Source organism: Danio aesculapii, chromosome 2, assembly GCF_903798145.1.
Source record: "Danio aesculapii chromosome 2, fDanAes4.1, whole genome shotgun sequence".
In the NCBI taxonomy this organism is placed as follows: domain Eukaryota; kingdom Metazoa; phylum Chordata; class Actinopteri; order Cypriniformes; family Danionidae; genus Danio; species Danio aesculapii.
In genome coordinates, this window is record NC_079436.1 from 35,862,852 (window position 1) to 35,878,377 (window position 15,526).

At 35.5% G+C, this 15,526-nt stretch overlaps 1 protein-coding gene and 1 pseudogene across 1 annotated transcript; both read right to left on the reverse strand.

The window, feature by feature from the left end:
- Nucleotides 1–3,300: 3,300 nt before the first annotated feature.
- LOC130237692 (T cell receptor alpha chain MC.7.G5-like) lies at nucleotides 3,301–10,540 on the reverse strand. The gene is made up of 4 exons (XM_056468709.1): nucleotides 10,498–10,540; nucleotides 10,062–10,357; nucleotides 8,257–8,451; nucleotides 3,301–3,411 (listed from the first exon to the last, which is right to left on the reverse strand). The coding sequence occupies exons 1-4, from the start codon at nucleotides 10,538–10,540 to the stop codon at nucleotides 3,301–3,303; spliced, it is 645 nt and encodes a 214-aa protein (XP_056324684.1).
- Nucleotides 10,541–12,157: 1,617 nt separating this feature from the next.
- LOC130237699 (T cell receptor alpha variable 9-2-like) lies at nucleotides 12,158–12,885 on the reverse strand (annotated as a pseudogene).
- Nucleotides 12,886–15,526: the final 2,641 nt, after the last annotated feature.

The window sequence follows — 15,526 nt, forward strand, 5'->3', positions numbered from 1 at the left end:
AGATCTCAAACTTTAGACAAGAGAATTAAACACAAGCAAAACACATTCTCTCAGACTAGCCCTCGCAAGAGAGACTGTTCTCACAGAGACCCACAGAAAGAGTAAGAGCGAGAGATGGAAAGAGAGAGAGAGCTCGCCATTGCAGTTGGGCTCGGCTTTTAAACGCTACGCCGACCAGCGATTGGTCGCTGCAGCCAGGGTCGACCAGCAGGTAAACATACTGTATAAATCTTTTTTTTTTTTCACTGTTCTTCAGCTACTCAACAATTTTTTTTTCCACTTGCTTCCATTTTAAATAAATAAAGAAATGCAAAATAAACATGTTTCGTTTTTAGTTTAAATGGAATGATGAACATGGACATGATCAAGGAGCTTTTATACAGTCAGAACAGTTAGAAATACGCTAATAAATTCGCAATGAAACAAATAATAAACAATAATTTCTCAAGTGGTCAATGAGAAAAGCATTCGGCCTAATACTGCTTCAGAAAGTGCATTAGACTTTTTTTGCCTACAGTAATGTCCAAAGATTAAACGTAAGTTATCCTTATTTCTAAATAGAACCACACTCCGTCATTGGGTCCCACAATATCCTGCGGGAGTCTCTAGTTTAATCATATTTTGTTGCTCTTCTTGATTATCCTAATGTCTTGTATTAGGGTGTTTGGTGTAAATACTGTAGGAAATCAGTTTGTAAATAAAATCTGGACCCCAAAATCTGCAGTTTTGTCGTCTTCATTTCAACTGAAGCTTTAGCAATAAAAAAAATCACCTTTTTATAATGGAAATTTAAATGGGCAATCAATATGAAATGCTTTTAAGCAGCTAACAGCAGTAGCAGATCCACCACAGGTCACATTTCTGTTGAAACTATTTAAAATAGAGACATGGTGCTCTTTCTTCATAGAGGTTTTTGTACAGTGTTTGTGTGTTCCTGTCACTGTGGGCTGCAGGGCACAGTAATACACAGCAGAGTCAGATACTGCAGCAAAGGAGATCTTCAGATCCACTTGTTTTTTCACTTATACTCATTTCTCCATCCATTCCGGGGATTTTAGGATCTGCATATGTCACGTGTCTGATGACTGACTCCATTATCAGAAGCACAAATTCAGGTTTGCTCGGGATACTGTCGATACCAATGCAGACTGTTTATGCTGCCATCATATTTGCATGAGAGCCTGACTGGAGTCCTCTCAGTGATATGAACATCGCTCTGCAGTGGTCTTATTGACTGTGCCAGTGTATCTGCAGAAAATAGAAAGCTTTTCTTTAGGAGGAATGAACAGATGTAAAAAGCAATCAATACAAGATTGTAAATAAATGCTAACTTGAATTGTTAATTTATTAAGCATTTCAGCTTTAAATAAATCAGTTTAGTACAGTATATGACTTGCATTGTGTTACTGACAACACCAGCAGACAGCAGGAAGCATCATCTTTGCACAACAAACAGCAAATGAAACTGCAGACATATGTGCATTTCTGTCAGATCCTGCAAAGCTCCACCCAAAACTCCCAATCAACACATTCAGAGTCACTGAATCTTTCACACCACTCTGATCTTCTCCATGAGGTTTTAGTACAGGTGTAGTTGCTCTTTCTGTCACTGTGGGCTGCAGAGCACAGTAATACAGAGCTGAATCTGTGACTGCAGCAGAAGAGATTGGTCAGATTCACCTGCTATCTCCACTTTATTCACACTGGCGTTCAGTCTTGGCAAAGGAGGCTCAGCATGAAACACGGTGTTTGATTCATAAACAAGCAGCAGAATATTTCTGGTCTAGATCCTGGATGATTGTCGATACCACTGTAAATTGTCTGCTTGAGTATCATATTTGCATGACAGAATGACCGTTTCGCTCTCAGTGGCCTGCTTTGTACGCTGCAGTGCTGTTATTGACTGGCCAAATGATTGATCTGCAAATACAGCAAGAAACAGTCTTCAGAATAACAAGGAAAGCACATTGTTCTTAATTATTGCATTTTTAATGTGTAGTTGCATTAAAACAGCAATGTAGAATTTTTTTTGAATACTTCAATGAAATGATGAAATGAAACAATGAGAACACTCACCCATTAAGACTAGCAGTGCAAGTAGGCAAACAAGAGAACTCATTTTTACATTACTGAGGAGCAGACTGAAATCAAAGGGTAGATGAATGGCAACACAACATCCTGAAACTCCTCCTTCATATCTTATGATGATAAATACATGAAACATATAATATCACCCTGCAGCCCAAGACAGGTTGCTCACTGAAGCCAAGCATGGCTGAGGCTGGTCGGTACCTGGATGGGAGACCATGTGAGATGACCAGGTTGCTGTTGGGAGAGGTGTTAGTGAGGTGCAAATGCCCAGTATAATGAAGGGACACTATACTGTCAGTAAGCCCCGTCTTTCAAATGAGACATTAAACCAAGATCCTAACACTCTGTGGTAAATAAATATCCCATGGAACCTCTCATCGCATCATCCAGGTAGAGGCTGCACACTGGTGGGTTGTGTGGAGAGACCCCACCTGTGTAGTCGATTGCTTTGGATGTATGGCAATACACAATAAATGCGCTATATAAATCTACATTATATTACATGCACTCTTAGAGCGAAATGTCTACTTGTTACTGTAATTCACGTGTGCTTCCAGTGTACATGCTTAACGCCAATAATACTGATATGTTAAGTTTAGGTTTAGAGTTAGTGGACTGGTTATTACAGTATTATCATCTTTAATACATTACACAGTATGAACAAAGTCATACATATTATCTTTATTTATTGAAAAGGAAATACTGCTATAATTAGTTTTTCAGCTCTTTTCTTGGAGTGAACATTTGTCTTATTATTTTGTAGGTTGTTATGAGAAAAAGTAGAGCCTGATGAATTTATTTTAGCTACTTTTTTTAATTATGCTCCAGGACTACCTCTGAATTGTTAGAGGAGAATTAAGAAAGGTTTTCATGCAGCATAATGGCAACATTCACTGACAAAATTAGTAATACATGTTTTGATATGTGGTTTACTAAAAACTTTTCTCAGAGTTTTGGTACTAAAGTGTCTTTAAACATCCAGTTTTTCAAAATCACTTCATCTTTATTTATGTTGCACTTTTTGCAATGTAATTTATTATTATACATCAAGTGCTGTAATCTTTCCTGACCATATAGTTCAATAAACACTGACTCCAGCTATCATTCTTGTAGAGTGTTTGTGTTTCCAGTCACTGTGGGCTTCAGAGCACAGTAATATACACAGCAGAGTCTGATACTGTAGCAGAGGAGATCTCCAGATCCACACGGTTATTCTCCTCCATTTAATTTAGCAGACGATCCAGGAATTGGAGGATCAGCCAGTTGTTCAAGCTTGGCTTCACTAACCAAATACAGAAACTGTGGTTTGGAGCTGCTGTACTGTCGATACCACAAGAGAGCATCACTGTTATAAGAGACATTGTAATTGCAGGACAAAGTTGTGAATTGAACATTGATGACCAAGTCAGATGAAGAGAGAGGAGCTATTCCTTCTCCATGAGTATTATTTGAGACAGACAGAACATTAGTTTTAATAGATCAATTGTTAATCTCTTCAGTATCTCTTCTTCTATAAAAATATCACGCATCTTATCTGAAAAATAAAGAATGAACCAGACACCACAGAGAAACATCATAGATCATCACAAGGAGCACAAACTGTGTAACTGACAGATTCACACTTTAAATGTGTCTTTTTTAAGTGATGAATCAAATCATATCCTCTGTAATCTGTAATAAACACTACCATCTACTGTACATGTTTTGCTATTACTTGTAATATACTTTCTAATTTCATTCATTACTAATTTTATTAGCGGTAGTTTGACCGGTGCGGAAATTATAGTATATCGGTATGCGTTTAATATTAGCTGTTGGTTGTTAGTCAGTTGACTTTATAGAAGTAATGTTAATGAAACCTAATAAACACGGGTAATCTGATAAGACAACAATGTGTTATAAGGTGTAGACTGTAAATAATGCCACCATGTGGCTGTAATGATGAATTTACAGCAGTCACTTATTACACAATATTTAGTTGGCTTTCTTGATTATATTAATGATTTTGCTATAAAGGTGTTTTTGGTTTATAGGCAAACAGTTTGTACAATAAAATCTTGAGCACCAAATCTGCTGTTTTGTTGTACTTCAACTCAATCTATAGCAATAAAAATCACATTTTCATAATGGAAATTCAAATGGGGAATCAACATAAAATACTTGAGGCAGGCAGGTCCCACCACAGGTCACATTTCAGTTTACAATTTAAAATAGCATACATGTATAATAAATAGGATGTACTCTTTATAAAGTGGTATATTAAAATGGTATGTGCAGCGTTTATGAAATTATTACTTTAGGACAGTATTGTATGTTTAAAAGTAAATTGCTACACCACAGGGCCATTTAATAAATGCGAGATCAAGAGGGCAATAAAGGTTTAAAGAAACCAGTGGCAGTAAATATAGTAACATTGGCTTTATCATAGGGCCACATACGTGGACAGCACATTTTTAACTCTTAATTATTTAGTGGCTAATTAAAATACTTTGTTTTGTATTTGTTACAGACATACAGTATCATCCTGCAACTGTTTTGCAGCATATGAAATGTCCCAAACCCTATATTAACTGTCCAAAATGAAAAAAAAAATTTGATTTTACTATCTTATAGTCAAAGCGAGTTCAAAAAAAAATTCTGTGTTAAATATGCATTAAAAAAATTGGGGAAATGTTTTATGTAAATTCGACCACGAGTCCACATATATGGACATAATTTTTCTCAAAAAGTACATCACATCAAAAGATGATACTTAGATTTTTATCCTAATTAGGTAAATAGCAAAAAGAAATAAAAGGCATTAAAAAAATACCTTGGGCCTTAAGAGGTTATGAGTTTGTGGGCAAGATTTTAGGTAACAATTCCTTCAGATTCATTTGTAATTTGTAAGTTTGATTTGCTTGTTTTGTTGACATCTTTACTTGTTTAAATGTCCATTATTTCAACATAACTCACATTTTTCATGTCATAAAATCTGCAAACAGAAAACATGCGGAAGTAATGAAACAGACAGGCTGTTTTTTCTCTTTGATAGAGGTTTTTGTACAGTGTTTGTTTGTTTCCTGTCACTGTGGGCTCCAGGGCCAGTAATACACAGCGAGTCTGATACTGCAGCAGAGGAGATCTCTAGATCCACTCGTTTTTCACCATGCTCATTTCTCCATCCATTCTCAGGAATTTTTGGATCTGCATATGTTACGGATTTTTTGGCTGATTCCCTTACAGATAGCAGAAATCAGGTTTTGATCCAGGATACTGTCGATACCAATGCAGACTGTATGCACTGCATCATATTTGCATGAGAGCCTGACTGGAGTCCTCTCAGTGATATGAACACGCTCTGCAGTGGTCCTAATTGACTGTGCCAGTGTATCTGCAGAAAATAGAAAGCTTTCTTAGGACAAATGAACAGATCAAGACGCTCAGAAAATGTACATTAAGCAATCAATAAAAGATTAATTAATGTTAACTAGAATTGTAAATATATTAAGCATTTTAACTTTAAACACATCAGTTTAGTACAGTATATGACTTACATGTGTTACAGACAACACCAGCAGACAGCAGTGAAGCATCATCTTGCACAACAAACAGCAAATGACACTGCATGACAGATGTGCATTTCTGTCAGATCCTGCAAAGCTCCACCCAAAACTCCCAATCAACACACTCAGTCACAACCTGGGTCTGTGTGAGTCCTAATGCCCCAGAATAGTGAAGGGGACACTATACTGTCAGTGAGCGCTGTCTTTTAAATGAGACATTAACCAAGTTCATGACTCTTTGTGGTCATTTAATAATTCCCATGGCACTTCTCAGCATATCATTCAGGTGTATCCTGCACTCTGGTGTCGTGTGGAGAGGACCCACCCATACATTTTTAAATTGCTTTGGGTGTATGGCATTTCACAAAATTAGCTATATAAATCTACAATTTACTTTGTTACATTTACTTCATTTTACTGTGTGCTTCCAGTTTCCCCAGTTAGCGCGGGTTCATTTGGCATATGTGAATCCAGCAATTGCGCTCAAATACGCACCCAAAACAATCGGTTCGAGATCACCTGAATGAGGTGTCTCAGCTCGATTGAAACAAACTCTGGAGAGGATCGGTTGTAGTAAAAAAGCAGATATATATCACAGTGTATTATTGTTGTATAATAGCCATATATACGGCTAGGCTACATGAAGAGAGGATTATGAGTAGGGCGGGATGACATTACCGGTAAATGAGCGTTTCATGTCAAAAATGAAGTGAAAGCATGCTAACTATTAACGAGAGATGTTTATCCGTTAGGGAAACTGTACCGAACTGCAGTCTTGGTTTATCTGTTATTTCTCTCTATAATGTAAAGCCAATATGCATACGCCAACTGTTATGTATGAGATAATCTGACCTCTGATGTATATTCAGTGACGATGTCTGTTGGTGTCACCATTCAAATGAAAGCGCACCTTTTCACTTATAATGTCTTCTTGCTCATCGTCATAAATTTAAATAAGGACGCTATGGCAGCTCAGGCGGGACTCTGCTAAATATACTGCAGAACTCTGATTCACGTGGGGACAGTTACTTGCACGTGACTTGTTTTAGCTCTTTTGGTCCATTAGAAACTTTGCCGTGTGGAAAGCGAACTGCACCAAGAACAAGAGCCACAATGTAACAATTTTAATTGCTGTTTCGGAACAAGAGAATCGATCTACAGGTGTGAAAGCACCCTGAGACAGTGTCGTCCTGTCTATTATATGTTTTGGGGGGGGGAGTGTAGAAAATGGGCATGACAAGTTATAGTTGAAAATCTTGTTTCAGGCTCTTGAGGAGATCCTGAGATTTCACCTGCCCTTACAAGCTTGTAAGTATCACCCAGAGACAAAGGCACAGTCGCCACCTGGGCTGCTAGAGTTTTGAATTAAATGATATAATTTTTCTTCCACAACACACCCAGCACTCTCTTTATTCTCCTCTCTCGAATAACTAATTTCAATATGTTAATGAGATCACTTTGGCCAAAGCAAGCAAGGTTAATATCAAGCGACAAGAATAGAAACCTTGGAATGTGAATAATAGATGTTATTATCGAAGGTAGAAAGATCTCCATTAACTGTAAGACAGTATTTGTATGTTTAAAGATAGCCTTTTACAGTGCCGGGCCATTTTAAATAAACGTGAGATCAAGAGATCAGTTGAGCTGTAAAGAACCAGTAGCAGTACACACAGTAACATTTGCCTTATGAGTTTGTAGGTAACAATTCCTAAAGATTGTTTGTATGATTTGCTCGTTTTGCTGACATTTTCACTTGTTTGAAATATCCATTTTTTTCACATTAACTCACATATTTTTAAATCATCTCATTAAATCTGCAAACAGAAAACAAAACATGCAGCAATAATGAACAGACATGCTGTTTTTTCTTTGATAGAGGTTTTCTGTACAGTGTTTGTGTGTTTCCTGTCACTGTGGGCTGCAGGGCACAGTAATACACAGCAGAGTCTTGATACTGCAGCAGACGAGATCTCCAGATCCACTCGTTTTTTCACATCATGCTCATTTCTCCATCCCTTCCAGGAATTTAGGATCTGCAATAGGTCACAATTTGGTGGCTGACTCTGTTACAAGAAGCAGAAATTCAGGTTTTGCTCCGGTGCTGGAACTGTCGATACCAATGCAAACGTATGCACTGCCATCATATTTGCATGAGAGCCTGACTGGAGTCCTCTCAGTGTGATATGAACATCATCGGTCTGCAGTGGTCTTATTGACGCCGCCAATGAATCTGCAGAAAACATGAAAGCTGATTTCTTTTTGGTGAAAATGAACGATGAGGACATTCAGAAATGTACATCAAAGCAATCAATACAAGATTGCAATTAATAGCTAACTTGAATATGAATACAATTAACATTAAGTATTTCAGCTTTAAATAAATCAGTTTAGTACAGTATATGACTTACATTGTGTTACTGACAACACCAACAGACAGCAGTGAAGCATCATCTTTGCACAACAAACAGCAAATGAAACTGCAGACAGATGTGCATTTCTGTCAGATCCTGCAAAGCTCCACCCAAAACTCCCGATCAACACATTCAGAGTCACTGAATCTTTCACACACTCTGATCTTCTCCATGAGGTTTTAGTACAGTGTAGTTGCTCTTTCTGTCACTGTGGGCTGCAGAGCACAGTAATACAGAGCTGAATCTGTGACTGCAGCAGAAGAGATGGTCAGATTCACCTGCTTCTCCACTTTATTCACACTGGCGTTCAGTCTTGGGAAAGGAGGTTGAGCATGAAGCACGGTGTTTGATTCAAGCACACGTAGCAGATATTCTAGTCTAGATCCTGGATATTGTCGATACCACTGTAAATTGTTTGCTTGAGTATCATATTTGCATGACAGAATGACCGTTTCACTCTCAGCAGCCTGTTTTGTGGTTTGAAGTGCTGTTATTGATTGGCCAAATGATTGATCTGTGAATATATTATGAAAAAGACACAGCAATTTCAGTCATTTACTTACAATATTTGCAGTCGTGAATTGTTGCCTTTGTTGTACTGTGTAGTCATGGAAACAGTAATGATTTAGGATAATTAAAAAAAAATGAACTCACCTATTAAGATGGACAACACAAGTAGGCAAAAAGAGAACTCATTTTGCTTTACTGAGAAGCAAACTGAAATCAAATTAGAGATGAATGGCAACACAATGTCCTGATGCTCCTCCCACATATCTTATTGTGGCAATGAATACATGAAACATGTACTTTCAGCGGTAAAATGGATGCATATTATTATTATTATAAATTCCTTGCCTAAAACAGTAGTTATTACCCAGTTACTTTAATTAATATGCATTATAAAAGTGCAACAGGAATGTAAACTTTTTTACTATGTGGTTTACTTGAGTACCAACACAAATAGATGTCATCACACTATGGTTGCACAGTTTATCTGTGCAGTATTTTGATGATAATGCAGCTTCAATAAACAAGCCATGCCACTTTACTTTTGAACCGGTGATCTAGTCAGTACAGCAAGTAAAGTTGTATTTGTGGAAGTATACTTAACGTTAATTTAAATATTTACCGTATGTTTCATTTCAAAAGCTATTTTGAGAGCCCTTCTGATTCCAGTTCAGTATGCAATGAGAATTTGCAAATGGATAGCTGGTATAGCATCGTAAGAATTGTTTATGATACATGACAACCCAACATATTAATTCCTCAGTGTTTTATTAGTAAAAAAAAAAGTATAAGTACAAATGGATGCTACAGTAATTATGAGTAATATTATATTCTATAATGTTCCATATTATGCTACATAACAATCTCTGAAATGGAGTAAAGGAAAGGATGATAACATATTTTATCATTATGTAGCATAACTGCATGATGTCCTGACAAAATTTAAACTAAAGTGTGACTTGTGCGCTGTGCTGCTGCTTGTGTTGAAAGACTTAAAACCTGGTAAAGACAATAAGACATCTTGTGTTTTAGGTACTGAATGAAATTGATTGTAGAAGAAATAGAGCTGCGGTCAGAAGTTAACAAGAAATATTTGTATTATTTATTAAATTACCTTTTAATTGTAGTTTATTAACATCTACCTCTACTTGAACCATAAACCCAACCCTAACATAATTTAAAAACAGTAATTATGCTCAGTATTATTAATAATATTTATTAAATTACCCATTAAATTGTATTTTATTAATTCCTACCCTAAACCCAACCCTCATGGTAATGTAAAAACCTGTAATTATTGTTGTACGGTAATTGTATTGTTGTAATTATATAAATAATAATTATCGTTTACTGGGCGCAGATGGATCCCCTCTAAATTTTACCAATGAAATTGATCAGTAGCAAAACATGAATTATCATGAGCATAGAGCACACTCAATAAACAAAGACTCCATCTTTCATTTTTGTACAGTGTTTGTGTGTTTCCTGTCACTGTGGGCTGCAGGGCACAGTAATACACAGCAGAGTCTGATACAGCAGTGTTGATGATGTCCAGATACACACAATTTTTCTCCTCATTTAATCTAGCAGATATTCCAGGAATGGGAGGATTAGCAGGTTGTTTAAATGCAGCTTCGTTAACTAGAAACAGGAAGTCTGGTCTGGATTTTGGGTACTGGCGATACCAGTGGAGAGTATCTGTAGCTGCTGAGCCATTATAAATGCAGGACAGGCTGGATGTTTTCTTCTCTGAGACTGTTTTGTATAAGGAGACTGGAGTGATTCCCTCACCCGAGACATCACCTAAGAGGAAAAGAGAAAGAAAATGAGAATAATGAATGGAGGAGATCAACAGATACTACTAAAGCTAAACTAATGCAACTAAAGTTCTAAGAGTTGATTGTTGATGTAATAGTTAATTTACTTAATTGCATTTATCCTACCTGTATAAGATAATAAAAGCCACAGGGAAAATTGGAATAGCATTCCTGACAACGAATAAATGACAACTGAAACCCTACTCTGTTATCTCCTCTTATAAACTCAAGCAGTTCATCAGAGGATATAGGCATTTTTGGGTAAAGAAGGCCCCTTGTGGATTGTTTAAGCAAATTGCATCACATAAGTTAAGAAATTTATGTTGACCTCGGTTAAACCTATTTTAGCCAAATTGCCAGATCCAGTGAATGTTTGAGCTTTCCCATTTTGATGCTTGCAAGGAACCATAAAATTATGTACAGTCAGTACCACATGTTGCATCACATTGTAATTCATTAGGGAAGCACTGTTTTTTTGGTTTGTTTAGGCCAATGATGATTTTCATAACAACAACAACAGCAACAACGATATTGGTCAATTGCACACAGTACTATACAGTACTAGATGTTAAAGCGGAATCTGAAAGACTGGAGTATCATTCACACTGGATGCCTTTGACTTCTGACATCCTCCTTCAGATTAAAATGCTTCTACATCTTGATATTAAACCCCGCCTTCTGGAAAAATGATTTACTTGATGTTGACTTCATTTTTAAACCAGTTCATGCAACATGTTCAAATTATTCATTAAAGAGAACATATGTTAAATATATGAATTAATGGATACATTTTACTTTATTGCAAATCAAAAAGATACAGAAACTGAATATGGAGAACTAATCAATTGTTGATTTATTATTTTTATTTCTATTTATAAAATAAAATATTCCATATAGCATAACATTTTAGTTTGACTTGGAAAAGTTGTAAATATGAGTGAAAATAACCACAGGACATGTCAGCAGTTTTATTGATGACTTAACTGTACATTTTTGGTGGCCATTAGTAATTAAACTGAAGAAATGTATAAAGAAGGACTAGTTGGGGCATATGTGTAGGGGAAAAATGCTTTCGTTTATAAAATCATTTTTGTGCTGTGTTGCAAGCTTTCCTGTCACTGTGGGCTGCAGAGCACAGTAATACACAGCAGAGTCTGATACTGCAGCAGAGGAGATCTCCAGATCCACACGGTTATCATGGAGATTAATAGACATGTGTGGATGAGGCGGAGAAGCGGTCACTACAACTTTAGATTTATCAATCAGCACTACGAACTCCAACACTGATCCAGTTTTCTGTCGATACCAGTGAAGGCGGTAAGCAGATCCATCAAATGTACAGGACAGAGTGGTGTTACTGCCTTCGCTTAAAGACACAAATGCTTCTTCACGTCTAATGGAGTTCTCATTCGCTGTACCTGCAAACACGATTAGCAATCTAGTGTTATCAATCTTAAAAGTGTACTTTTAAAAAGTCAGTTTGTTGTTGTTGTTATTAACATAAGATTTTAAGTCTTCTGCTTACCATAATCCAAGACCAGTGCTAAAACAAAGCAGAAGAGGGTCATTGTTGTAGGTAGTTTTGGATTTAATGATGTATCAATTGGTGTATTAAGACTTTTTGAGCTCTTTTGCTTGCACCACATTAAGCTCCACCCACAAGTGTAGTGTGGCAAAATGTACAGACTGATTTTTGTGGATTCATTATACTAATTGCTGATTTAGTCTCAGAAACAACATAGTGTAAACAGTAAATGTTCTTGTTAAGTATCAATAAATTGTATGGTTAAAATACAGAATGATTTTGTGCAGAGGAAGAGTGTTTTCCTGTCACTGTGGGCTTCAGGGCACAGTAATACACAGCAGAGTCAGTCACTTTGGTAGGGTTGATTTCCAGTTCCGTGAGTTTGCTTTGTTTGTTAACTGTAGCTGATAGCCAGTGGGCTGATGGGTCTGCTTTAACTGCGTCTCCAGATTCAGTGATGGAGAGAAAGCAGTTCAGGTTGGATCTCTTATACTGACGATACCATAGTAGATTATAAACCACTCCTGTGTAGTTGCAGGGACAGAGTAACATTGGTACCATCTTGAGCTGCTTTTTCAAGAACCCGTGAGATTTTATCACTTCACCTATTACGTCTCCTGAAGAAGAAACGCATACTAGATTAACTAATATGATCAGATGAAATAATAGGATTTGAGATGCAATTTATTTTGATGGTCCACTTGAATATTCTTTTGACTAGATAAGCAAGTTTGCAACTCCATGTTGATGAACTATCACTAAAGTATTAGTAGACTTGTTAGGGTTAATAGAATAAGCCTGACTTGTACTTGCCAAATCAGTAGAATATCTGTTGAGGAACCATCAAAATAAATTTTAGCAGAGACATTAAGCAGACAGAATGTACAGTGCAAATCCATTAAAACATTAAATGTATGATAAATGTACATAAGATTCAAACATTCCACACCTGCAAGTGATGAAAGCATGATAAGTGCACAGAGCAGCATGATGAATGAAATGAAATGACAGGCTCAACTGTGTTGTTTTAATATTTTTTCTGACTGAAACCCTGTGATTTAAGCCTGGAGCTCCACCCTGTGGAGACCTACAATGATAGAATTTAGCTTAAGAACAGCAGGAAAAAAAGAAGGACGCCCTCTTCTGTGTAAGAAACCACATTCAGACCTTCATGAAGCTCTGGAGAGCTTGGATGATAATGTATTTCTATTTGTATCCTCTAATAGAACTAAAAATACTGATAAGAACTGATAGCAACTTTTATATGCGTCCTTCTTAAAATTTGCTCTCATGATCTGTTCAATAGTTTCAGTTTATAGAAACATGTTTTATTTGTTTTTAATATTATTGTTATAGAAGATTTCTTGCTAATGTGCATTAGAAAAGATAATGATAGTATATATTGCACATTTATTATCCATTTTATGAAACTGATATCCAATGAAAACTTTCCACATATTAGAAATACAGTGCAGTTTGCAAAAAAAAAACAAAAAACAAAGAAATTAAGAAACATATACAAATATATTTATTTTAAATATTTAAAACAATATTTAGGTTGATTCATCAAACTATTGTTTATTTATTACATTATTATATATACCTAAAAATACGTGTGTTAAACTGAGAACAAACAAGTCTAAGATAACAATTGCAGTTAATATGACAAGTATACATTGCACATTTTTTCACAAAGACATTGTGATGTTAGCCGACCATTCCATGGAAAAAAGCAAGTATTCTACAGTACTTTAGAAGTACTCAAAATTGTGTCTGTCAATGTTTTCAAACTTATTATATTTGATTTACAAAGTGGCAATTTCACATCTGTCACCTCCATAACGGAGAGGTGTCACAGATAACGACATTTTTTCTTCATGAATGCAAAAAATATAAAATAAAATAATAATTTTTGTTCTGTGGTGAGCCGAGCCTTTTCTTTTTGTTTATCATTGTTTTCTTTTGGGTTGTGCAGTTTAATTCACAGAATTTCTACAAAGTATGTTGTATAAACTCGCAGACTTTTTGGTCACATCCATAGCGCATGTTTATTTTCCTCATTTAATGTACAAAACATGTTTACAGATTGATATTTTTCTGCTCCCATAACTCTGTGGTCAGTTGTTCTAAAAAATATAAACAGAAGTTTCAATATAATGTTAATGTAGACTTTCTATGTGAATTTATGTTGAGTTTTTACTGCAAATGTCATATATGACATTAAAATTGAAGCAATAAAAAAATAAATCAAATTTGAAATTATTTGCTTCTCAATGCATGTGCATAATCTGAAAATTATGTCTTTTCAGGTTAGCCACATCATTTTGAAAATACATCAGGTTTAATCAAAATATATATAAAAAAAATGTGTTGTCAATTGTGTAAGGTGTTAAGTAATTAGAAAAACCAATCAAAATAAAAAACCCTGTTGATTTAAAAATAAATGTTATTTCAGAATCTCAAGTAACTCTACATGACTGCTAATAATCCCTTTTTCAAAAATGTCAAAGTGAATTAGCTTTTCGAGTCGAATTTGTCGCGGTAATGAGATTTTTTATAACTTATTTTATAAATTATGCTTAAAAAGGTACTAAATTTTTATGTATATATTTTAATTAACGTAGACTTTGTTTTAAATCTGCAAAAACAAAAAGTTAATTGAAACCTTTTTTTGAACATTCATCTGTTTTTAAATCGTTCAAGGTTTCATGAGAATCACCCAGACTATATATATATATATAGATATATATTATTATATAATATATATACTATATATATATATATAGATATATATTATATATATATTATAATATATATATATAGTAACGTTATGAAACGGTTTCATTAAATGGCTGTGTGGGAAATAATTTTAGTTTAAATAATTAGTTGTTGTATTGGGTTGCATTTGTATAAAATATAACAAACTACAACCAAATACCAATGAACAAAGATACAAATAAAAAACTTAAAACAATGCTTTGCTTTAATCAAAATATGAAGGGATTGCTTTGATACTTTCTTGTTAGAGATTTGGGCATATGGGATGGTGAATGCAGGTAAACATTTGATGGTAAAGATGTCAAATCCAATGCTTACACTTTGAAAATAGAGAAAAGGTTATTATGCAGCACAAATCTAAAATGAAAGAAGGTGCACTTCACAACTAGAATATGAGAACTTCCATGAGAACTTAAGCACAGTTTTTGTAAGGAGCAGGTCTGTTTTCCAGTCACTGTGGGCTGCAGGGCACAGTAATACACAGCAGAGTCTGTCGCTTTAGTAGAGAAGATCTCCAGATCCACTTGAGTGAGTGCTTTTTTTGGCCATCGACGTGAGACGTAAAGTGGGTTCAGATCCAACACCAGTCTCTGTGTTAAAAATAAGGTACACTGGTCTGGATCCTGGATATTGACGGTACCACTGGAAGCTTGGTCCAACACCACTGTATTTACAAGAAATCACAGCATTTTTCTCCCTCTGAAACATGCTTTTCAGCTGAGAGAGATTCTATTGTATATGCATTAGCAATGTCTGTGAAAGAAGAAAGTCTGTTTGTAGCACAAGTCAAATTTTAATTGAAAGCATATTGATTTACACCTGAATTAAAATATATTGTGATAAACTATACTG

Excerpts from the sequence above, each read along its gene's own strand:
- LOC130237692 (XM_056468709.1), bottom strand. The coding sequence starts at position 10,540 with ATGCTATTCCAATTTTCCCTGTGGCTTTTATTATCTTATACAG. Across the intron at positions 10,358-10,497 it reads GCTTTTATTATCTTATACAG|GTGATGTCTCGGGTGAGGGA; the intron begins GTAGGATAAATG and ends TTTTCCTCTTAG. Across the intron at positions 8,452-10,061 it reads ACTCTGCTGTGTATTACTGT|TGGTATCGACAATATCCAGG; the intron begins GCCCTGCAGCCC and ends AACAATTTACAG.